Source organism: Macaca nemestrina, chromosome 3 (genome assembly GCF_043159975.1).
Source record: "Macaca nemestrina isolate mMacNem1 chromosome 3, mMacNem.hap1, whole genome shotgun sequence".
In the NCBI taxonomy this organism is placed as follows: Eukaryota; Metazoa; Chordata; class Mammalia; order Primates; family Cercopithecidae; genus Macaca; species Macaca nemestrina.
Genome location: NC_092127.1, coordinates 3525287 through 3550678, shown reverse-complemented (window position 1 = coordinate 3550678; position 25392 = coordinate 3525287). Strand labels below are relative to the sequence as shown.

Sequence of the window (25392 nt, the reverse complement as noted above, 5' to 3'; positions counted from 1 at the left end):
GGCCAGCTCCGCGTGGACAGCCTGGCTTTTGGTCAGGGTAGAGAGGATGTTCACCTTTACGCCTCGTCCACCACAAGCAAACACATCAATATCCAACCTTCCTTCATCCATTCTTCTCTCTCAACTCAGCCACGGAATCCTGAACAGGAGGATCAATGGGAAGGAAACAGAGGCAGTAAAGCTCATGGATTTTATTAATAATTTATTGTCAGTAAGAAAGACTGGCTAATGGTAGTTTTCATTAAAAACCTTTACAAGACCATTGCATCACAAATATACAGACACTATAAAAACTGTGTCATGGTGGATTTGGCTCTACACAGGTATGCAGAAGGTCCCCGTTACACTTTCCAATAGTGAAAAATGTTTATAATTCTAAATACAGCAACCCATGTAAGACATGTTCATGTATCATATCACTCCCTCATCCTATGTACAGCTAGAAATGCACTGAAATGGACCAACAAAATGTCATACTTCAGTGGGAAAAGGGGAAAGACAGAGTGAAACCCTGGTTATAGTAAAAAAAAAAAAAAAAAAAATCAGGGTGCTGGATAATGGCACTAACACCACCAAAATTCAGTTGAAACAAATGCACAAAATATCTTGGAAATCTAGTTAAAACTATGAAAAATCAAATCTGTACATAAAATTTACAAAAAAAGAGAGACAGGAAAATTAAAATAATCAAATCTATATAAATACATGAATCATGCTGACGACAGAGGACAGGACTGATTTTCGTTTCACTATTTTAACACAGACAGATGTAAATCCCAAAAGATGTTGGGAAATGGCACAGCCGATGGAAACCTCACGATGACAGTAGTCGGGACACTGGAAATGGCCAGCACGTCCAGAGGCGCGGGACCCAGCGCAGCCATGGCCATTCAGCTCACCGAAAAAAGCCTGGGAGCACTGCTGCAAGAGCAACGCGGATACTCCTATCATCTCTAGGTTCACTAAAGTCAGGCACTTTGGGGGGAGTTGAGAGTCAGACTTCCGTGTGCTGCTGGGAATCCAGAGGCGGGATCGTCACCTCTTCAAAGTGGCCGTCGTCCCCGCTCTCATAGTCACTCATCATCACCTCGGACTCCACTTCGCAGCAGGCCGACACGTCGGAGCAGGAGGCCGTGGAGGCATACACGGACATGGGCACGCTCTCGACAGTGGGCACCTCCAAGTGTCTTTGATACCCTGGCGGGTAAGGGGCATGGGATTCTCTACAAGTACTATTCTCACCAGTGCCTTTTGTTTGAGGTTCAGACATATCGAGGGGATAAAAATTGGGCAAATACTGATTCAAGGTGAACCTCTGCCGGTTTCTTGATGAAGAACCCAAGCTACCCGCGGCAGGCATGTCTCTAGGAGGGTGGATGGACTCAAACTGATCGCCGAATTCGGGCGGTAACGGTGGCAGCTCGTCCGCGGCGGGGAAGTCTTCGGGGGGTGGAGGAAAATCACTTTCGATGTCGTAGCCTCCAGGGTAATAGTCCGTATCAATGGCGTTCGGATCTCCCGAGTACAGGGGTGTCTGCTCATCAATCACCTCATAGTTGGGGAACTCCTGTATGTCCGGCAGAGGAACGCTTGGCATCCAATCTGATGTATCCCAGTGATACCCTTGGTAGACAAGAAATGAGATGTCAGTGTGTTTTCTCCTGAGCTTTTGTGCCATGGAAAGAGCTCAGTGTATCAAAGACACAACTGCATTTCTGCCTTCATTCAAAGTTCACCAGTGGAAATTCCTCGTCTTCGCTTTGAAGACATCCCCCAACCACTCCAGTTTAAAGACCCTATGACCTAGGCTCGATTTCTAAAATGTGGACTTACAGTTTTATGTACACAACTTAACATTCACGGAAACAAAAGGAGTCCTAAGAGAAATGGGATGCTAGCATCTAAATTATATACATGTTTCCACAAATGATTCTAACCAGCCTTTTAACTTTTCTTCTGTAATGTAGAACCCACTGCTCTATAGGAAGAGAAGTATTGATTCAGTCTTAGGACATTAGCGAAGTACCCAGTGTCACTTGATCTGCACTACTACTCACTAAAAAATACTGATCAATGCAACTTAAAAAACTTCCATTTCTAGTTTTTGTAGAGACACGGTCTCACTATGTTGCCCAGGCTGGTCTTAAACTCCCGGCCACAAGCAATCTTGCCAACTCAGCTTCCCAAAGTGCTGGGATTACAGGCCTGAGCCATCAGGCCCAGCCAATGCAACTTTTTAAAGGAATAAAAGTAATCTTTAACATGCTGAAGTTGAGAAAAGAAGCTGCCTTCATAATAATGTAGCAAGTTTAATATTAAAATTACTATTTTTCATTAGCCCTCAGACAACAAATTAACTTAATATAGGTATATATCAAAGCATGCCCCCAATTCAAGCAAAATACAATTGAACAAGCATTGCAAGATTATAACACAGCCTCTGATACACTGTAACAATCTGTGTTACTTTCAAAAGGACTGTGATCCTTTTGGACTATATAAAGCATCACTATTAAAAAAAAAAAAACTTCCAATTTTGGAATAGTTTTTTTTTTTCCTCCTTAGGATTTAAAAAAATCCTCGGAGAGGCGGGAGAAGGTTAGGCAATCCGTGCCATGAATGCAAAGCGCACACACATGCAGCCGTGTACTTAGTTACTGTTGCAAACACTGGGCGACCCAGTGCAGTCAGTTGGCACTGGGGCAAGGCTTGACCCATTGTTTTTAGTGAATATCAATGAATAACTGGCATGCATAAGTCACCTCTTGGTTTGCTGAGGTCAGGAGCAGCCAAAGATTCTTTTGGTGGCAGAGTGGAAAAAAAAGAAAACATTTGTAATTAAAACAGACCGCTGAAAAGGCAATAAAGGTAAGTACACAGAACAATGAAAACTGCTTACAAAGGACCAATCAGCCATACAACACGTCCTTACGCCAGTATCTACGACAATTCCAAATGGCTGAGAAACGTATGTACCACAAATAAAATGGAATATGGAAGTGGAGGAAAAAGACCGAGGAATGATGAACCAGAGATTTGGCCAGAAAACTCAAATATTATTTTCTTTTCCTTATTTCTGACAATCACTGCCTGAAAACACAGAATTTTCTTAGGAATAATTAAAACAATCAGGCTCTAATAAAATATAAACTGATCAGATTACATAGGTGATAATCCAAATACATCTACAGCTACATAATGCACACTTTATAGCACATTGCAACTTCAAAGGGCATTAAATTCAGAGGAACTCATTGGCAAACTTAGATACTTAAAGACAGGTCTACAAGCTGAAGATCTCTCCAAACTGTATGTAGTTTGAATATGATTTAATATTTACACTGTGAGCCATTCCCTAAAGAGACCACGGCTACACTTAACCCCCATGTCTGTAACTACACTTGCTCTGCCAGCGCCCCGCATCTATACACAGAAGCCTAGCAGGAAGTATAACCAAATGCATGTAAATCCCACTATCAGTTAGGGCCATGAGACGCCTGCCCTGGCCCTGGCTAACCTTCAGGTTCTCTCTTTGAAATGGGGTGAAAATCCCTTAGAGTTGTTATGAGGATTAAACAGGATAATGCAGGTTAAGCACTGTTAGAAACTATCAATAACTGTAAAAGTAGACATCACGGTAGAAAAACGGTCACATCAGTGATTTTTTCAAACAAAGCTTTCTATGCATTCAACAGTGTTATAATTTGGGACAAATATTTGATAGTTCACTTCTGGAAATTTCAATAATTTTAAAAGACTGTGGTGTCTCTAAAAAATGAATAAGCCAGCATTTAGGTAACATGTATCTACAGAATCATTTTTAAGTCTAGTAACAAACGTACCAATTCCTTTAAACAAAAAAAGATCAACAACTTTTGTTACTTAGGCACTAGTAATAGCTTTCAAATTTAAATTCAAAGTAATACCTTTCAACTTTAAATTCAATGTACACTTCTTGGATATGCCAAAAAATATTTTTCAGTGAAGAAGGCTGCAATGAAGGAACTATTGAAATTCTGCTTCTATAAACTTCAGTAATATTTACAACACTGAAGGTCATCAGTTTAAAACTAAAACTTCACTAGACAAAATACAGATATGTTTCTGATTCACCAAGTAAAAACATGGTACTTCTTAGGAAAAGAAGCATAGGCGTCATCAGTAACTGTAATGATGAACACTGGAGCATCTAGCCTCTTCCACCTGATATCAAACGGGGCACAGCGCTATCCTCCCGCCTCTTCCGCCTGATATCAAACGGGGCACAGCGCTATCCTCCCGCCTCCCTCCTCCTGACAGCGCCATGTCCGAGCATAAAGGATGCCCCGAGCTCTATGATGGCGACGTCTGTGTACTCGACAGCCTATGTAAGCAGTTCTCAAGTGGGATCTCTAGGCCGGTACCATCAGAGCTACCTGGGAACTGGTGAAAAATACAAATTCTCAAGTCCCAACCCAGACCTATTGGATCAGAAATGCTGGTGCTGAGAAGCAGCAATTGGGCTTTTAACAGTCCTCCAGATGTCACATTACAGTTTGAAAAGTACTAGCCTGTGCCTTCCCCATGTGATGAATTTCAGTGCACTAATAAAGGGCTATTTTAATTTAAAATAATTTGGGGAAGGTGGCCAATGTCCTTTCTTACAACTCTGAGCAGATAAAGCTTCACATTAAATAATTTTCACTAAACTAAATATGAAAATATGCTCTGACCATGCTCTACACCCTTTTCTTTGACCATACTCAGGGAAAAACCAAAAGTGAAGAGTCAGTTACAGTTTAATTATGAAAGCCTTATGTTATTCAAGTCTTATTCCTGTTCACATGAAGAGGGATTTTTGTTTCAAAACATTTTAGGTAAAATTACTTCTGAACTTTTTTTTATATTGCACCACCTACAGATAAGCTCTCAAGATCTCATGGTTACTTCTGATGTCTGTGTAAATCACTATGAATAGTAAAAAGCAACAAAGACATAACATACATCAAAATATTTTTTGCAAAGCACCCGTATTACTTATCTACACACCTGCATAAAATAAAAGGACTCAACCCCCTCAAAACCACAAACTGTGTTTTCCTACCATTGCAGTAGGCAATGCAGCCGCGCTCCGTGGCACAGCCGCCGCAAGACACAGACACAAGCACGAGCACTTACAACTGTACCTTCTGTGCTCACCGTGTCAACCACAGCATTGACAAGGTGCATTACAGTCACTAGGGAAGCTTGCAAAAAGGTACAAAAGCAGTCAATTAGGAACATCTTCAGTTAGTTAGAAAACAGTGCACGAAACAGAATTTCATATTATACCATTATACCTCAAATTCAAACTGAGGAGTGCTTTAACACGACCACGTAATGATGCGTGGTCTCCTCACTGTTAATTGTGTGTCTCAGAGACTTTTCTAATCAAGCTATATATTTGTTACTATTAATCAAAGGAATCATGCAAACATATTTTATTGCAATTTAGACAAAACATTTTAACTTTAAATTGTTTCACAATTACAATTATGGATCATGTCAGGCCAGAACGATGCTTATTTTAACATCTTACAGGCAAGCCTTGACATTCCAAGACTACGATCTGTGGCACGCCACTCTTCTGGCTGTGTAATCACTCATACATTGTCCCCCAAAAAAGGAAATCGAAGGAGAAACATATGCAATCTAAAACAAAAATGGTTTTGTCCCTGTTCTGATTGTTTTCCCTGCAAATTTGTCTGTTTGCAGATGGATGAATCGCTGGTGAGCTAACGTACCAGGAGAGGAGACTCTGCCTGTTTCCTGTGTAAATTCCCTTTTTGTTTGTGTATCAGATTGTTTTAAAATAACTATGCCAAGGTAAATATGTATGCATGTAGCAGGCAGAAGGCTGGCCCTCAAAACAGTGCACGTCCTAATCCCAGGAGCCTGTTGAATATGTCACTGTACATTGGCAAAAGGGACTTGATGCGGTGCAGGTAAGGAAATTGAGATGAGGGATTTCCCTGGATTATCTGGGTGGGCCCAATGTAATCATAAGGGCCACTTTTCAGCACAGAGACTTGCCCAGTTACGGCCGGGGGAGCTCTGCTGACAGAAGGGTGGTCAGTGAAACGCTGTGTTGCTGTCTCTGAGAGATGGAAGAGACCAAGAGCCAAACAATGTGGGCAGCCTCTAAAAACCAGGACAGGAAGGAAAACAGGTTCTTCCCTAGAGCTGCAGAAGGTAACACAGCTCTACTGATCGCACGATTTTAGCCCTGTGAGACACATGGGTTGGACTTCTAAGCTATAGAACGACAGCAAGACAAGTCTACATTGTTTTAGGCCACAAGGTCTGTGGTAATCGGTAACAATGGCCCCGGAAAACTGAGAATACGATGCAGGAACAGACTCTCAGCAGACTTTCAGCTTACAACTGATAATTACATTACGGTAATGAGTAAAATAAAAATACTCCTGTATATATGTTTTTTCTCTGCATTGTATTTTTCTCTGCATTGCATGGAAGCTAGCTTTCCTAATTAATTTGACCATAACTTATTAAAAGCACTTGGGACTTTTTGTTTGTTTGTTTTTTGTTTTTTTGTTTGTTTGTTTTGTTTTTTTTGAGACAGAGTCTCGCTCTGTTGCCCAGGCTGGAGTGAGTGGCGCCATCTCGGCTCACTGCAAGCTCCGCCTCCCGGGTTCACGCCATTCTCCTGCCTCAGCCTCCCGAGTAGCTGGGACTACAGGCGCCTGCCACCATGCCTGGCTAATTTTTTTTGTATTTTTAGTAGAGATGGGGCTTCACCGCGTTAGCCAGGATGGTCTCGGTCTCCTGACCTCATGATCCGCCCGCCTCGGCCTCCCAAAGAGCTGGGATTACAGGCGGAAGCCACCGCGCCTGGCCACTTGGGACTATTATTGAGAAGACTGATGTTTCAACAACAAGAACTAGAAAGACAATGCTGATAAAATTCTGAAATGTATTTATAAAGAGCATTTAGGGGCCAAGATATAAATTATTACATAAACTGGAAACAGGAACTTCTTAGAATTAAAACTGATAAAAGACATAATTCTATCTTGTTGGTTTAACAAGCAAAGCTATGTCCATACACTCTATTCCTAATAAACACAGGTATATTTTGATACCATATATATACACACACACACACACACACACACTTGAAATCAGAAATGATAGCACACACTTACAGCTATCTTTAGTCATTTGAAAAACGACTCCTCAATAGATAATGAATATATGGATTTATGGACTATACATACGATGTATTATGGACTATATTACTCTCGATTGAATAATTATTAGTGGGTTACCTTTTTCCACCAATGAAATATTTGAAATGTATAATATACATATCAATATGTTTAATAACATATTAAACATATTACACGATTATACAATTAAAAATTATCAACTTACTAATTCTGAGATTTGAAAATTTCCACTAAAAACTACACTGTATTACTATTTGAATACTGACAATTTTCTCTACTGGTATATATTAATATGGCAAAGCTGGTTATCAATGTGCTTTACCCTGGGGAAATCAGATCAACATAACTGGTGGCAAAGATCCCACTGTCAAACTTTCTTCATTAGAAATATAATCCAACTTACTAGCAATCTCCTAAACTGTGCTCTGTCAGTACGCTCTGATCCACATGGGAGCTGGGGCCGCAGTGGGGTTGGGGAGGAGACAGATAAAACCTTGTAATACCAAAGGTGCTACGGAAATCGAACATTTCAGACTATCACATCTCTTCTTAGAGGGTGTGTGTGTGTGTGTGTGTGTTTGTGTGTGTGCTGCATGGTTAAGAAAGCTGTGAGGAGGATTTCTGAAAAACCCACAAAACTGGGGTAATATGTACTGTTGTGAGAAAAAGCCAATACAAGATTAGTCAATCAGATCCTTCAACAAACATGTTCCTTTCTCTTACTGACAAGTTCAAACACCTATTCATCAAGAACAGTTTAGCGATTTTCCCCAGCAGACATTCATGCAAGTATGTGTGGTGTTGTTTAAAAGTGGTCCAAGAAAAATGAACACACAGTGAGGCTCTTATGGGTAGCTAGTGCGTCTACACTGTGAGAGAACACAGTAACACAACAAGCAAGCAAAGCACAGCGTTTCGGCACACTGCTGCCTCACCATTGTCATCGCACGACTCGGACTGGAAGGAGCTCAGGGACTGCACTTCAGACAGGCTTTCCCGGGCACTGTACGGCTGGGAAGGCTTTTCCTCTAGAGGCTTCTTGGAAAGACAGGGATCGAGATCCACCACTTTAGCTAAAAGGAAGGATGACAAACATTAAGTATATGGGCCAGGACGGTTTTGTTCACCGCTGAATCCTGAGACGCACCACGCACTACCCAACGACGGCCTGAGATTTACTGAATAAATGAACGACTGAAAGAAAAACAGAAACACCTTACAAACTCAAACGAAGACATAAAAAACACCCCGCAGAGAAAGACCTACGCATCATCTCAGAGATTATTCAGAGTAGAAATTGCCCATAAGCATGCCTATGGATATCATTAGACAATAAAGACTGCTAACATTTTCTTTTAAAATAATAGGTACAGCTTTAAAAAAAAAAAGCATCAAATATATGTTAGGTCACTAATATAAATATTTCCACTTCTCCAGGTCATATTTTTAAAAATCCTAGCATGAAGGCCGGGCACGGTGGCTCAAGCCTGTAATCCCAGCACTTTGGGAGTCCGAGGTGGGCGGATCACGAGGTTAGGAGGTTGAGACCATCCTGGCTAACACGGTGAAACCCCGTCTCTACTAAAAATACAAAAAATTAGCCAGGCGAGGTGGCGGGCGCCTGTAGTCCCAGCTGCTCGGGAGGCTGAGGCAGGAGAATGGCGTGAACCTGGGAGGCGGAGGTTGCAGTGAGCTGAGATCCGGCCACTGCACTCCAGCCTGGGCGACATAGCAAGACTCCGTCTCAAAAAAAAAAACAACAAAAAAACACATCCTAGAATGAAAATGCTCCCGATTATTTTTTTTTACATATTAATAAACTCAAAAATTATAGATGAGAACCTTTATCAATTATAAAATGAAACAGCCTCTCCAGAATATTAACTAAAACATGACTAGATTCAATTTCTTAATTAAAATAACAACATAGCCACAATGCTCAGCCAGCACTCAGGACATCCAGAAAAGTTTCCAATCATTTTAAGGATTTCAGTCTGAGCATACTTGTCTCTAACAAACAGTACACACGTTCTGACTGGACAGAACTTGTAACCTGACTGTTTACCTCAAGTGACATTTGAGTGAGATGAGAAAATGGCTCTTACTGTCATAGTCGAAGTCCCAGCTGGGCTTCTGTATGGAGTCGCTGTCAGAAGGGGAGTTCGAAGGCGGTGGGGGAGGCAGGTTTGGCGCCACGCTGCAGACCGCCACTGCTTTTCGGTGCCCGTGCACAGACTCGGGGTTGAAAGTGCTGAATTCGGGATGCTCTGGGATGGCAGATCCTTCAAAGGAATTTCGGTCGAGATTGTTTCTGGAGTCACTTGGAATACTCGGGGTGTAGGAAATAGGCCGGACAGGCACCTGGGGTGGTACGTCTGAGTAAATGTTCTTATTTAGCTTGGAATCAAAATACGGTCTCTGCAAGAAAGCCGTAGTGGGTCCCAGGTGCTTGTCTTCAGGCTCAGCCTGATGCTTCTTTTTCCGACTCATCATCTTACGGCAGAGAACAAACACCACCACCAGTAAAAATATCCCTGCTATAAACACAATGATTCCGATTCCTTCCGCCAGCCCAATGTTCCACGGCGTGGACACGTACTGGTTGGGTGCAGCGTCCTCGCAGTGGCGTCCTCTGTACTCGTGGCTGCAGTTGCAGTGATAGGAGCCGTGTGTGTTCTCGCAGAGGGCCCCGTGTCGGCAGGGGTTTCCAGCGCACTCGTCAATGTCACTCTGACACCTGCCAAGAAAGTCAGGAATGAGGAGAGACGTGTGTAGCACACGCCAGCATATGCCAGGCTCAATCCTTAGAGACTGAAGACGAATCCCTCCTTGCTGAGTTATGTGAAGATCAAACCCAGACATGAAACAACTAAAAAGTGCAACATTGACAACCACGACAAAAGACCTTTTGTGGAGAAACCAATCATGTGATCACATGCTTTCGATGTCTATTTGGGAAGGAAACCTATCAAGCCAATATTAATGGCCATTTTCCTAGGATCCAACAGACTACTACATCAACCCCATTGTCTAAACATTAGTTTTCTCAAGTATTATATTATATTCATCTGCTTGATATTTCATTTTAAAGAGTGAAAAGATTGTAAATTATATAAGGGGCCAATATGAGGATTATCAAAATCTGACACAACGTAGTTCAAGTCACTGAAGGTCTGTTGCATCTGCCGGTCAATATGACACTATGAAAAGGTGTGAATCTAAATTTTGAAAGAAACCATTTACCTTTCTCCCCTAAAACCTGAATCACACTGACAAACGGCACCATCCAAACTGTCAAAGCATGTTCCGCCATTCTTACAGGGGTCATCTTTGCAGTACGGACTAAGCTGACACCTGAAGAGTAAGGAGAGACAGACGTAAACCTCAAGATCCGATTGCAAATAAATACAGCAAAACGAAAGCAACACAGAAAACATTAGCAAATCAACGTGGAGACTTTTTACATGCACCATTTTATGTTTAAAAAGAATTTTATGCTACAATTAATTACGGAAGTTAAGAAAAACACACATACCTCTGACCAGTATATAACCCTCTACACTGGCAAACAAAGCCTCCGTTGTCGACAACACACGTGCCCCCATAGAGGCACGGGTTGGAGGAACACGGATTGACGCTTATCTCGCAGTACGTCCCTATGTATAAGGCGCTGCATTTGCAGTAATAACCTAAATTGGCAAAAAGGAACAAAAAAGTCTTATCACTCAATGACTCAGAAACCTGGTCTTAATTATATTGCTTTTTATCTTTAAGATTTAGTTCTCCAAGGTCCGTAAAAGCTCGTAAAATTCTCACTCTCTCTGGGAAAAAAGTTGGCTATGTCGACAAGCCTTCAGCTGCTGGTAAACCGAAACACACAGAATTGAAGAGAGAACTGTTAGCTTTAGTTCATCACAATTGGCATTAAGATCATTAGGTCAAACATCCAGAGGAGGAAAATACAGTTCTTTACTTGAGTGACCATGTACATAGACAGCACCACTTCACATCTCAAGTTATTTGCAATTCACAAGCATTGAAGGATTAAATGAGAAAATAATGAATGTGAAAAGCACTTCAAAGACTATAAATTACCTTTCAATATTTTTATTTTTTGAGACAGGGTCTTGGCTCTGCTACCCAGGCTGGAGTGCAGTGGCTCGATCTCAGCTCACTGCAGCCTCAAACTCCTGGGCTCAGGAATCCTCCCGCCTCAGCCTCCTGAGTAGCTGGGACTACAGAGGCATGCTACCATGGCTGGCTAATTTTTAAAGTTTCTGTAGAGATGGGGTCTCCCTATATTGCCCAGGCTGCCTCACTCCTAGTCTCAAGCGATCCTCCGGCCTCAGCCGCTCAAACGTGTAAAGATTGAAGAAAGGAGATCGTCGTATCTGTTCAAAGCAGTAGGAAGAATGTCGACTCTACTTTGTCAAGTCTGTGACAGGTGGTGTGGTAGATCTTCCACCTGCCTGCCTTGGGGCACACTGCAGCACCGCGCTTCCCCACGCCCCCCAAAGCTGGCGTGGCTGTGGGTTTTTCTCAGGATGAAGAACTGTGGTGCCCCGGGCCAGGGCCTGCAGGAGCCAGGGCACGGCTGCCACGCTCCTCTACTCCGGCTTCGGGACCACGGGAGTGCATGCCAGGAAAACACCTCTCAGCCTCACCCCTAGGTGACAAAATGAGGACAGCCTCCTTGCTAACCTGGTTTGGACGTGTAACTGATACAAGCACAGTATAAACCAGAGCGTTTCTGTGGGGATGGCCTGGCCCACTCTATGCACACGGCTTGCAAATACACTTCCCAAGAGAACAGGAGGAAACCAAAGCTTTGGAAATCCCACTTAATTACAGCATTGTTCTTGCTCTATTCTGTTTGGCATGACAACTGTCATTTTCCTAACTATACCCTATTATTGGTAAGGGGGCCTAGCAGGAGTCCAGGGTGCAAAAGACCCAGAGTACCCCACTAGGCCGGGGCTTCAAGACAGACAGATACAGCAACACTTCCGGAGGGATGCAGGGCCTTCTAGAAAATCATATTCCCAACTATTATTGCCAGCAAGAATCTAGCAGGCCCTCTACACTGCGCCATTAGATAAAAGGTGATACAAAGAACAAAGAAGGGGTAAGTGGCACGAATTCTAAATTCCCCTGGGTCGATGACTATGGAGTTAAAGAAGGGTTCGGAGTCACCGGGGTGCCTCCTGCTCGGGTGCTGGGACGGCACTGCAGGCGTGCGGCAGTCGGGGGGGCAGTACCTGCAGCCCGGGCACCGGAAGAGCACCAAACCCAGCTCTGCTCCCGTATGAGGGATGCTGCCTGCAGTGTCTGACAATATTATCTGAATCAAAAGAGAAAAAAATAAAAACAATACCTGGGGGGCTTCCCCTGAAATGCACACATGTGTACGGTTTACAGGTGGTGGCGTTACGGAGCCTACCTCCAGCAGGTGACGGACTGCAAATGCCTCCGTTCTGGCAAGGGCCGCTGGCGCAGTCTTCCGTAGCCGTCAGGAAGCACCCTGGAGACACACCCACCGACTCCTCCATGTGGGCATAGCTTCTGGGTTTGCTGTTGAAGGGCAGCTCCTGCCCATTCAAATAAATGGAATCCATACAACCTCTGAAACCATTAGCAACTTGAGGACTTCTTCCATGCCGTGTTCCCTGCTGACGGATGTGGCCACCAAAAAACACGTAGTTATCCAGGTTCAAGGTTTTCAGAGTCCCTGGGGCTGTGCCCGATGCAGTGTGAACTTGGTCTAGAACCAAGCGAGCATAGTTCCCATTCACTTCCAAGGACACTGCGTGCCACTGCCCATCATTGACCTGAATGCTCTGAACAGAGACGATGCCAGGGCCACTGCCACAGTCGAACTTGTACTGCAGCCTTCCATTATGAATCTAGGATAAAAACAACGACTGTTCACATCACTCTCAGAGACCCTTCAGTGAGAGTACTTGATCACAAATCTACAGGAGACGGATTGGGAGTGAGGGTAGAAGGATAAGGCCTTGCATTTAAGTACTACAGAGCGCAGATTCATTGTCCACTGTACAAATCATTAAAATGCGTCTTTTAGGAATATCAAGTCATAATGCACATCCACAAAGCATCACGGAAGCAAATAATTAACTATTTTTCTTTTTTTTTTGAGGCGGAGTCTTCACTCTGTCACCCAGGCTGGAGTGCAGTGGCACCATCTCGGCTCACTGCAAGCTCCGCCTCCCAGGTTCGCGCCATTCTCCTGCCTCAGCCTCCCGAGTAGCTGGGACTACAGGCACCCGCCACCGCGCCCGGCTAATTTTTTGTATTTTAGTAGAGACGGGGTTTCACCGTGTTCGCCAGGATGGTCTCGATCTCCTGACCTCGTGATCCGCCCGCCTCGGCCTCCCAAAGTGCAGGGATTACAGGCGTGAGCCACCGCGCCCGGCCGCAAATAATTAACTATTAACTGAACACATACAGCATTAGGTAATAGTGAAAAGTCAAAACTGAATTATGTTTTTAGAAAAGGTGGGCAAGATATGTGTCACTGGAAACACGTGGGATGTCTCTATAAACTGTCACTTTTTTTTTTTTTTTGAGACAGAGTTTCGCTCTTGTTGCCCAGGCTGGAGTGCAGTGGTGTGATCTCAACTCACTGCAACCTCTGCCTCCCCTGTTCAAGTGATTCTTGTGCCTCGGCCTCCCGAGTAGCTGGAATTACAGGCATCCGCCACCACATGTGGCTAATTTTCTGTATTTTTAGTAGAGAGCGGGTTTCGCCATGTTGGCCAGGCTGGTCTCAAACTCCTGACCTCAAGTGATCCACCCATCTCAGCCTCCCAAAGTGCTAGGATTACAGGTGTGAGCCACCACCATTAAAATGTAGTATGGCCTACAGTTTGAATGTTAACTGTCACACGGACCTAAATCTCTATGTCATGGCAGAGCAAAAAGAGCTCTTCATCCCACAAAGTCTAAAACTTAGACAGGCGGCCAGGCGCGGTGGCTCAAGCCTGTAATCCCAGCACTTTGGGAGGCCGAGACGGGCGGATCACGAGGTCAGGAGATCGAGACCATCCTGGCGAACACTGTGAAACCTCGTCTCTACTAAAAAAATACAAAAAACTAGCCGGGCGAGGTGGTGGGCGCCTGTAGTCCCAGCTACACAGGAGGCTGAGGCAGGAGAATGGCGTAAACCCGGGAGGCGGAGCTTGCAGTGAGCTGAGATCCGGCCACTGCGCTCCAGCCCCGGCGACAGAGCAAGACTCCGTCTCAAAAAAAAAATAAAAAATAAAAAAATAAAACTTAGACAGGCATCAATGAACTGTTTAAATGTGGAATTCAACCATTTCACTTACTTTATTATCTGTGCAAATTAACAATCTGAACATAAAATGAAATGTATGGTTTGAAAGTCTTCCACTGAGACGCAACACTGGAGAAACATACCTCCAAGATGCTATAGTCGGTTCCTCGCGCGTACATGACAACCGCATGCATGGAATACGTTCTGAGCCTCATGGTCAGTTTCATCTCTAATTTGTTTTCATTTTCCGTCAGACGGTATTTCACATAGCTATTTCCAGTCAGTGTCATAGATGAACTCCCTGTGAATTGTAAAGAGGAAAAAATAAACCAGAAGCAAGTTGAAGGATATTCTTTAAAGTATGACTCCCCTGCACCCCTTGAGACTGATTTAGGGTTTTACTTAAGATTATAACATTTTAATATCCAGTTCTGTGGGAAAATGTCTATTTGCTTAATGAAAAGCACAGCATGACTGGCTCTCTGTTTGGAAAGAATAAATTTGACTACTGCATCACACAGAAATTAATTCTAATGAAAGATTAAATATAAAAACGTTCAGTATAAAATTATAAGAAAATTTCAGAAAATAGTTATATATGGCCTCAAGGTGATTTAATAAATCTTTTCAAGCAAAATCAAACAATCCCCATTAGCAAAAGACGACGAAAATGTCATCAATCTCCAGAGATGGCAACTGTTATATAAAATGATGTAGAACTGACTAAATGACAATAAATTTCAAAATGACAAGAGACTTATTAACAAATCAAAAAATATAAATATAAATGATATAAAGACAGAGGAAACTGCAACATTGTGAATGTTAATACTCCTAATACACAAATAACTCTACACATTGATACTAAGAAACGAATAACCCAGACCATCAAACAACATGAACAAGTAGGCCACAGCAGAGGCAATACTGATAAGAAATGAACAAATGAGATGAAAACTTTTAAAGTAGCCAGAGAAATACAAATTAAAATAATAATTAGATATCATTTCACACCCATCAAATAGATGGTGGGGAATTCGTTTTATAATAAAAAATGTTCAATGATGTCAAGAGAATGGAGAGTGAAACCTTCATACATAACTGGAAGAAATAAAAATTAATATGACTCTCTGGAAAACTAATATAGTGATATCAAAAAATTTAAAATGTCACTGATCTTTGATGTAGCATGTTCTAGTTTTATAATGTATATGCTGTATATAAATGAACGCATCAGTATGTAAAGATACATGTAATCTGTTTATCTGAAAGAAACAGAACAACTTAAATCTTTAGACATAAGAATCATGTTGAATAAGTACAGTTACGCTGGAAAACATTATCCAGCTATCCAAAAGAATCAGGTGTATAGGTACTGGCTTGGAACAACATGAAAGCTGCTCTTTACCATACTGCTAAGCGGAGGGAAAAGGCAAGAGGGAGAGAACTGCGTGAGATAGGATCACTCTTGAGTTTCTAGGAAAATCAAACTGCTACATACGGCGCTGCGCTGTTAGCTATACATGTTTACACAATCACTGAAGACCCAGGAGGAGGAAGACCAAATATGAACCAAGGGCTGTGCTATAACAAGAGGAAGCAAAACTGACTACTGTCATTCTTCATTCATCTCCACATCTGTCTTGTTACAATAAACATACTTTGCAGTATGTTTAGAGTCCAATAAAGAAGAAAATTATAAGAAACAATGAAACTGATTTTTAAAAAGAAAAGCATGCCCAACCACTCAACTCTCACCTGGGCACTGAGCAAACCTGCCGCCGGGACAGACACAGGTGTGTTTCTCCTCCCGGGGATCAGACACACACTCGGATCCCTCAGGGCATGGATGGTCTTCACAGCCATGGTGGACAGCTGGGCATCTTCCCTCTTCATTCAAAGACAAGAGGGGAGGAAGGGAAATGATAATTAACAGACATTTCAAGAACATGGCCTTGCATGTGTAACCATCAAAGGCTTCCAAGGCCGTCTGAAACAATCTATGACCCCGACTTTCACACACTCATGGGCGCTACCTTTGCAGAGACACACCGCTGCCCTGTGGTGGCGGGGAGTCACAAAGCTCAGTCTGGCTGTGCTGTGTGTTGACATCACACTTTCATCCACAGACACCTTTTCATCGCAGAACTTCCAGGGGCAGTCCAGTCCTGCGCAGAGTTTCTGGAATACATCCAGGATCCGAACCCCAATGATGTCCTCAATATCAGTCACGGAAGAATTAATCTTGTGCAGAAGTTGTTTTGTTGAAATCTGAGCACCACCTGATTTCTCTACAAAAAGTAAGACATCCAGATGTGGGTGAGGTTCAGAGGGCTGCAAACTAACAATGTGTATGTCACTCCTCCTCACACCCAGGATGTTCCGTAAAGCTCGCTGGAAGTTGCGCCAGTAGTCACCCACAAATTCTTCCGGAGTGAGATTGGCAAAGCGGATAGCGATGGTATGGTTCAACATCTCCTGTGTGACTTGTCTGATATGCACTGTGATGTCAGCCACCGTCGTGAACTTCCCATCTGTCACGCTGACATTGAGAAGGTACTGCCCTATGTCCAGCTTTTTGTGTGCTATCAGCTTGCCCCCTGTGCTGGAAACAGAGAACAGGTTGTCCATCTGAGGATCAAGACTGTAGGTTAGAGTATCATACACGTCCTGGTCTGTGGCGTGGATCTTCCCAATGACGCCACCTGAGTATTCTTCTCCAGAAGCGGTGATGAAAATCTCCAGGGGCAAAATCGCAGGGGGATAGATGCTCTCCTCAATGACCCTAATGTCAACGTATGTCAGAGATGACAACTGAGGTTTTCCATTATCTGCCACCTACAAGAAAGGAAAAATAAAACAAAACCACCTTCGCCTATGGCACTGTTTATAACTTAATTAAAAAATTTATATTACTCAAGTTCCCAAAAGATTACTAACTGGTAGATATCCATTTCTCTACACAAGAAACGTATCAAAGAAAAGGATAGATTTATTTATAGCACTTCACTAATTCACACGAAAACCTAGCTCTGTCAATGACTATGAAAAAATAAACAATGAGCTCCTTTAAAGCGCGGTGGGATAAAAATGGAAGGTATGGCAAAAAACAAGGACAGCAATTCTTTGAATGTTTGTTTTTCTATAAAATGTAAGCTGCTCAAACAGAAAAGGGTAACCGTGCCAAGCAGCTCTTCTCTATGAATCCACAACCAAACCACAAAGAAAGCCATTCACACCTTAACCTGCAGTAAGAAATGATCTTTCTCCTTCCTCTTGATGGCAGATGCAGTCAGGAGGACCCCTTGCTGGTTAACTTCAAACGCCTTCTCATCATTTCCAGTTACAATAGTAAAGACGAAGGGTGGACCGTTATGGGAAGAATCCTCATCTGTCGCCACCAGCTGCAGTACGCTGAAGCCCACTGGCTTGTTCTCCTGCACAAGATTAGAAACAAAATGACACAAAAATCCTGGAACACAGCCAGATCTATCTGGGATGGACACATGAGCTTCTATAATATAAAATACATACAAAACAAAGCCTTATTGCTCTATTGGAAGGGAAGAGAAGAGAGGTGGCAAAGGGAGTGTGGTAGTGAGGAGGAGGGAAAGGAGAAGGGGTGTAGCAAAAAGGGAAGAAAAGGAGGCCGAGGAAGGAAACGTGGTAAGAAAGGATGTGTGAGGAGGAGGAGGGAGGAGGGGAGGCAGAAAGGAGGAGGAGTGGGGGACAGGAGGAAGAGCAGAGAGGAGTAGGAGTGCAGGAGAAGAAGAGGACTGGAGGAGAGGAGGAAGAGAGGAGGCCAGGTGCGGTGGCTCACCGCCTGTAATCCCGGCACTTTGGGAGGCCAAGGCGGGTGGATCATCTGAGATCATGAGTTTGACACCAGTCTGGCCAACATGGTGAAATCCCATCTCTACTAAAAATACAAAAATTAGCTGAGTGTGGTGGCGGGCGCCTGTAATCCCAGCTACTTGGGTGGCTGAGGCAGTAGAATCATCTGAACCTGGAAGGTGGAGGTTGCAGTGAGCTGAGATGGTGCCACTGCACTCTAGCCTGAGCAAGAAGAGTGTAACTCCATCTCAGAAAAAAAGAGGAAGAGAGGAAGGAAGAGGAGGAGTGGGGAGGAGAAAGAAAAGAAGTTGACAAGAGGAGGAAAAGTGAGGAGGGGGAGGAGAAGGAGTAGTGAGGAGGAGGGGTGATGAGGAGGAGTGGCCACGAGGTGGACAGGAGGAGAAAGAGTGGAGACAGTGAAATGGGGAGGAAGTGGAGTAGGGAGGAGGTGGGGGAGCAGGTGGAGTAGGGAAGAGGTGGAGTGGGGAGGAGGAGTGGAGAAGAGGTGGAGAGAAGAGGAGGAGTGGGGAGAAGTACGGGGAGGAGGAAGAGAAGAAGGAGGAACGGAGAAGAGGTGGAAGGAGGGGGGAGTGGGGAGAAGGAAGAGAAGGAGGAATGGAGAAGAGGTGGAGGGAGGGGGGAGTGGGGAGAAGGAAGAGAAGGAGGAAGAATGGAGAAGAGGTGGAGGGAGGGGGGAGTGGGGAGAAGGAAGAGAAGAAGGAGGAACGGAGAAGAGGTGGAAGGAGGGGGGAGTGGGGAGAAGGAAGAGAAGAAGGAGGAATGGAGAAGAGGTGGAGGGAGGGGGGAGTGGGGAGAAGGAAGAGAAGGAGGAGGAATAGAGAAGAGATGGAGGGAGGAGGAGTAGGGAGGAAGAAGAGCAGGGTGAAGAAAGTGGAGTAGATGGGGCGGGAAGGAGGGTTGGGGACTAGAAGAAGAGCAGGAGGGAAGAGGAAGGTCAAGAGGGAGAGGAGAGGAAGGTCAAGAGGGAGAGGAGAGGGCAGAGAAAAGCACCAGGGGCAGCAGGTCTGATTAAACAGTAAGCTCTCAGGAATCCTAGAACAGTGAGAATATCTCAAAAATCAAAGCACAGAAAGAAAAGAGATACAAGCTTGGCTTTATCTTTAAAATGCTCATCTCTTAATATTGATAGAGACTTCTTGAATTCTACATTTCCCATTTTTCTAAAAAGAAACCTTTGGATAAGAAAGAAAAGCAACAGAGGCCAATGGAAAAGCTTGTTCCAAAGAACCCCATGACCCACTTGGCACTCGAAGCCCACCTGGATGATGACGCTGTAGTTTCCCCTGGAGAAGACGGGCGCATTGTCATTGACATCAGACACATCGATGTTCACAGTCGTCGTGTTGACTCTAGGTGGACTGCCGTTATCAGAAGCTTGAACCGTGAGCGTGTAACCTGAAATCTTTTCAGGGAAAAGGCAGAATGCACGTTCATTTTCACGAGGCCGACAGACAGAGCTCCAATCAGGAGCGTCCTCCTGAGAGTCGCGAAGGGCAGGTCCCAGTGAGCTGCCATTATCTATTGCATCCTGCCTGTGGGCGATGCCCTAACCCCCACAAACAAGTGCACTGCAAGTAACACCCATTTCCTAACAGCAAGAACTACTGGTAACGATTAGATTCTCTGATGCCTCTCAAAAATGTACTTGTTTTGCAAAAGTGTTTTATCTTGCAGTTCTATCAATAGAAATTAAGACATAAAAGTCATACAAATGATTAGGACAGAAAGTTAACCTATCTCAAATGCTGCGGCTTTGGTCACATGGCAGCAGCCTTCCTTAGGGCCCAAGTCTGCTCTCCGTGGACGCAGACAGACGTGAGCTGCCTCCCGCACCGCAGCGATGCCTCACTTCCAACGCCTCAGGGCACTCCAGACCACCCTCCCCTCGATTTCACACTCGGATTATACTCAGCTGTCTAAATCCCTCAGGATTAGCTCGCCATGACCTCCTACCAAAGAAATAAAGTCAAGTGAGATAGCTTCTTTTTCACGGCAGTACCCTATAAAGCTCTGCCTTCTAGAATGAGTTGTGGGAGAAGCCGGAAAGCTGGCTAGATCCCAGAGCATGTTCTACAGAACGCTGGTCCTGCAAGACGCTCCAACAACAAAGAATTCTGCTGGCACACTAGCTTGGGAACCACCACAGGCTGGCTCCTTTGGCATCTCACAAGGGACAGAAGTGTATTAAAGGCTCTGGGTTCTTTAGTCAAAGATACTAAATTTATTCTGCCCCGCAGTGGGGGCAATCCTAGGCATGCTTCCCAAATCCTTAGAAAGTCCCTTCTCAACATTCACACATCAAAAGAGAAATTAAAGAATTGAGACTTTAATGAGATATGTCATCACTATCTCCCCCCAAATTCCTTTAATCTTAGATATACCCATTATTCTTCTGAAATTTCATTCTTTATCATCACCAGTGTCCTTCTCACTCCCAAATCGAAGACTTTTTCTGGTTCTCCTTCACAGGCCTACCTCTCTGAGGGAGTTCCTGCTCAGCTTCCCTTCCTGGACATGACTCTGCACAGATAGGTGAATGGATGGATGAATGGATGGATGGATGGATAGATGGGTGTTGGGTGGATGGGTAACTGGATAGATAGGGGGGTGGATAAATGGGTGAGTGAATAACTGTATAGATGGGTGAATGAATGGGTAAGTGGATACATGGGTGGGTGGGTGAGTAGATGGGTAACTACATAGATGGATAACCAGATGGATGGGTGGGTGGGTGGATGGATGGATAACCAGATAGATGGGTGGTGGGTGGACGGACACATGACTGGATAGATGGGTAAGTGAAGAGACGTGTAGATGGGTGAGTGAATAGGTAACTAGATAGATGGGTGGGTGGTTAGGTCAGTGGGTGGATGGATGGATAACTACAGATGGGTGGATGGATAACTGGATGGATGAATGGATGGATGACTGGATAACTGGATGGATGAATGGATGGATGACCGGATAAATGGGTGGGTGGATGTTCAGCCTTGCTGCCTCTCCTCATTTGTTCCTATTTATCTCAATCCCTCATGTCACTTCTATCAACATCTCCAAGGGCAAGTACCTATCTACATTTAGGGCTTTCCAGTCTCAAAATCTGACTAAAATCTCCAAATACTGGCTGAGTAATTCTGCCTGAATATGCTATTTCCCCATAAAAACCAGCATATCGAAAGCCACATTCATTAGCCTCTCCCACCCCTTACACGTTTATACCTCATAACTTTTCTTTAATGGTAATACCCAGTCAAAGACAGACCAAAAAATCAGGCTGCCTCTGACACCAACGCTTTCTACATGGGCCCATATCTAAGCTGTGTGGACTCTAATTTTTCCTTTGCAATCGTTTCTTCATTTGGTATTCGTAGACACCGAAATCCACAGATGCTCAAGTTCCTGATAGAAAATGGCAGTATTTGCACATAACCTATACACATCCTCCCACACTTTAAGTCATCTCTAGATTATAGTAGCTAATACGGTATCGATGCAATGTAAATGGTTGTTATACCGGGGGTGGGGGTTGTATTTTCTGTTGTTGTTGTATTGGTATTTTTTATTGTTTTTCTTTCTTTTTCTGGAGGCAGGGTCTCACTATGTTGCCCAGGCTGGTCTTAAACTCCTGGGCTCAATGAATTCTCCCACCTACGCCTCCCATGTAGCTGAGACTACTGGAGGAGGCCACCACACCCGGCATTTTGTCTTCTCTAATACTTTTCGATTCGTGGTGGGTTGACTTCACAAATGCTCATACCCTAGTGCCGGTGGCATCAGCTCCAAACCTCCGGTCCTGGTTTTCTATGTGGCCAATAACCTGCGTGTAAAATACCTTCCTATTTTATCTCACTCTACTTTCTTTGTATGATTACTCCAATACAACTGCGTGAAGTCCCCTCAATAACTTTCTTGGCTTCTGTCTGCGTGCCTGTGTCCATGCAGCCCCTCACTGGAAATTCCCTTCTCTCAACCTCTATGATTTTCCAGATCTCTGGTATTATTTAAAACCCAGCTTCCAGCTTTCTGAAGTGTCTCAGAACTCCGGAACCAACAGTAATTTCTTCCTGAATACGAAGCTTTATTATCCAACCTTCATCCCAGCATGGAACACATTTCTCACACTGAGATCTCCACAGTGTAACTGCTTTTCGAGTGTTTACGTCTTGCCGTCAGTTCTTGAGGCAGTGGGTCCTGCTCACACCACGCCCAGCAGACAGGAGCATGAGGCATTTCTAGGTATTGAGGTGGTAATTTGTAAACAATGTAAATCAAACTTTTCCACTTACTGTTTCTCGGTCGAGAAGTTTGGTCACTTTGACTTCTCCCCGGACAGGGTCAATGGTGAATGGGCCTCCCTGGTTGCCATCTATAATTGAGTAGTGGATGTGGCTGTTTGAGGGTCCGTCGGCATCGTCGGCCAGAACCTAGAACACACCACACTCCTGTTTAGGAGACAGCTAAGGAAGAGGCCGAAACCTATTAAACAAAATTCGTGATATTAATAGCTTAGCTGTTTTAACACAATTATCCACAACGAAGTCAGTAATTGGTTGGCCTAACAAAGGACACTTTCAAATCTTCAAAATATTTACAAAGATCCCTACAAAAAACAGATTGATTTTACTAAAAGCTTTTGCAAAGGTCCAGAAGATACACAGTTTTCACTGTACTGGGGAAAATACACACCGTGATGACAGACTGCTCAAGAACGGCATCTTCACTGATCACTGCTGTGTAGGTGTCTTGGCTGAACACTGGCGTGTTGTCGTTGACATCCGTTACGTTGACGTTCACAGTGGCAACGTCACTCAGCGAAGGCGTGCCTCCATCAGTGGCCTCTATGGTTAGGTAATATTCATGAGAGCTTTCATAGTCCAGATTCTCGATGATAAATACGGCCCCTGAATAGAAACCAAAATTACTTCCAGCAAATGCCACCACATTTTCCTACTATGACTGAAACAGATAAACACTTTTGAGTACATTTAGTTTTCACTTCAAAAGTTTACTCACCATTTATGTATGTTTCCTATTTTCTTAATTCAACAATTAAAAACTATGAATCTGCCCATCCCTGGATCTTTCTCTTAATTTTCATGATATTCTTCATGATATTTAGATTGCTTTCCCAGTCAACACTACCTACATCCCTGTTTATTATAAACATGATTATTGTATCATCCCTTCCATACCATAGCTCACTCGACTTCACTCTAGTTTAATAAAATAAAAACATAAAAATTCTATTGTGTCTTTTCATTTTCTGTCTCATCTTTTTAAAATATTTTCCTTCTCATATTTTTAAAAGAGATTTATATCCTTTTAACTTCTAGATAACCCTTTATTTACAACCTATCGTTTTCAAAAATCCCTTTTTTAACAATTCCTTTCACATCTTTCCTTTCACATCACTCTAGTCCTAAAGAGCCCTAAAAATAATTTTATTGTATTATAAATACAATTTGAATGGAGCAACTTTTTACAGTATTGTAAGACTTAGGAGTACGTTCGACCACAGGTTAGCAAGACAATGAAACATTCACGCAGCAGGAGTCAGCAGTTCTTACGCCTTTTGAGCTTGTTGGCAGTCTTTCCGTAAGTGTGATTCAAAGTACTCCAACTGTTATAGATAACTAGCATGATAATGAAGTCAACTTAATATATTATCAGAAGTCCACTACAGAAACTAAAATAAAAAAGACTGGAATTACTATTTCACTTGGGAAGTTACTTTCCGTGAGTTTGATTACATAAGGACCTCAACTGACCCCCCTTCTTATCTTTACTAACTTGCTATACCTCACATCTCAACTAAACTAAGAGAACGTGATGCTCTGATTTTCTAAGTTAATTTGCTTGTATTTTCTAATGAACAAGCCCAAAATGTATTAGGTAGAACTATAATCTGAAGTCTTCCAAACAACATTCAATCCCACTGTAAACAACTAAAAGAAAACTTGATTTACCTTTTTAGAACATCTACTGACAACACAGGGTCACTTAATATAAGGCAACATGGTAAGCAAATCTAGTCCTTTTAGGGGAATGAAGGGTTTCCTCTCAGATACATGGTTGGTTACCTGTTTTAGAATCTATGCTGAATTTCCCATGTTCGTTTCCACTTATTATTGAGTAGGTGATTTCGGCATTTGCTTCAATATCCCGACTTGCTGCATACACTTGAAGAACTTCAGTTCCAACAAGAATGTCCTCGGACACAGTGGCCCCATATTCACGGTACTCAAACACAGGGGGGTTGTCATTTATGTCAAGAACTGATACAACCACAGTACCAGTGGCGGTCAGCCTCCTTGGCAAGCCTTGATCCACAGCTTTCAAAGAGAGGGTGTATACTGCCTGGAGTTCTCTGTCCAAAGGTTTTTCTAACTGAATAATTCCAGATAATTCGTTAATGGAGAACTGCCCATCAGCAGAGTCAATCAGTGAGTATAAAATCTTCCGATTTAATCCTATCAAGACATAAAATGATGTCAAAAGATTTTACATAAAAACATTTAAACACATTTTTTGTTTTGTTTTCTTGAGACAGAGTCTCGCTCTGTTGCCCAGGCTGGAGTGCAGTGGCGTGATCTTAGCTCACTGCAGCCTCTGCCCACCAGGTTCAAGTGATTCTCCTGCCTCAGCCTCCCGAGTAGCTGGGGTTACAGGTGCGCTGTAATTTTTGTATTTTTAGTAGAGACGGGGTTTCAGCATCTTGGCCAGGCTGGTCTTGAAGTCCTGACCTTGTGTTCCACCTGCCTCAGCCTCCCAAAGTGTTGAGATTACAGGCATGAGCCACTGCACCCGGCCAACACATATTTTTAAAAAAGACAAACATGTAGATAATTTTTTTAGTGGGGTAAATGCTAATATACATTATTTGCAAATTTGTATGACTATGATCTTTAAAAAGTAAACTTTCTGGATTAGATTAACAACTTACTTTGTTAAAACAAATATAAATATAATTTCATGGGAATCTGCCTTCTTAGACTATTCTATATAGGAGCCAATACTACCGTACCTAACAAACCT

General features: G+C 43.3%; 1 protein-coding gene across 9 annotated transcripts in view; it reads right to left on the bottom strand.

The window, feature by feature from the left end:
- Positions 1 to 185: 185 nt before the first annotated feature.
- LOC105466548 (FAT atypical cadherin 1) overlaps positions 186 to 25392 on the bottom strand; it is a 141532-nt gene continuing 116325 nt past the window's right edge. For 3 of the 9 annotated variants that reach the window (XM_011715486.3, XM_011715489.3, XM_011715487.2), the window contains 16 exons: positions 24438 to 24827; positions 23044 to 23258; positions 22644 to 22781; positions 19616 to 19759; positions 17742 to 17939; positions 16539 to 17340; positions 16261 to 16392; positions 14646 to 14803; positions 12649 to 13111; positions 10744 to 10897; positions 10452 to 10562; positions 9314 to 9945; positions 8144 to 8281; positions 5166 to 5225; positions 2763 to 2798; positions 186 to 1623 (listed from right to left, as the gene is read on the bottom strand). In XM_011715486.3, the coding sequence (XP_011713788.2) occupies positions 995 to 1623; positions 2763 to 2798; positions 5166 to 5225; positions 8144 to 8281; positions 9314 to 9945; positions 10452 to 10562; positions 10744 to 10897; positions 12649 to 13111; positions 14646 to 14803; positions 16261 to 16392; positions 16539 to 17340; positions 17742 to 17939; positions 19616 to 19759; positions 22644 to 22781; positions 23044 to 23258; positions 24438 to 24827 (4400 nt within the window). In that variant the 3' untranslated portion in view covers positions 186 to 994. Of the gene's footprint in view, positions 1624 to 2762; positions 2799 to 5165; positions 5226 to 7611; positions 7663 to 8143; positions 8282 to 9313; positions 9946 to 10451; positions 10563 to 10743; positions 10898 to 12648; positions 13112 to 14645; positions 14804 to 16260; positions 16393 to 16538; positions 17341 to 17741; positions 17940 to 19615; positions 19760 to 22643; positions 22782 to 23043; positions 23259 to 24437; positions 24828 to 25392 lie in introns of those variants that run through there. The other 6 variants (XM_011715490.3, XM_011715491.3, XM_011715492.3 and 3 more) reach the window with 4 other exon arrangements.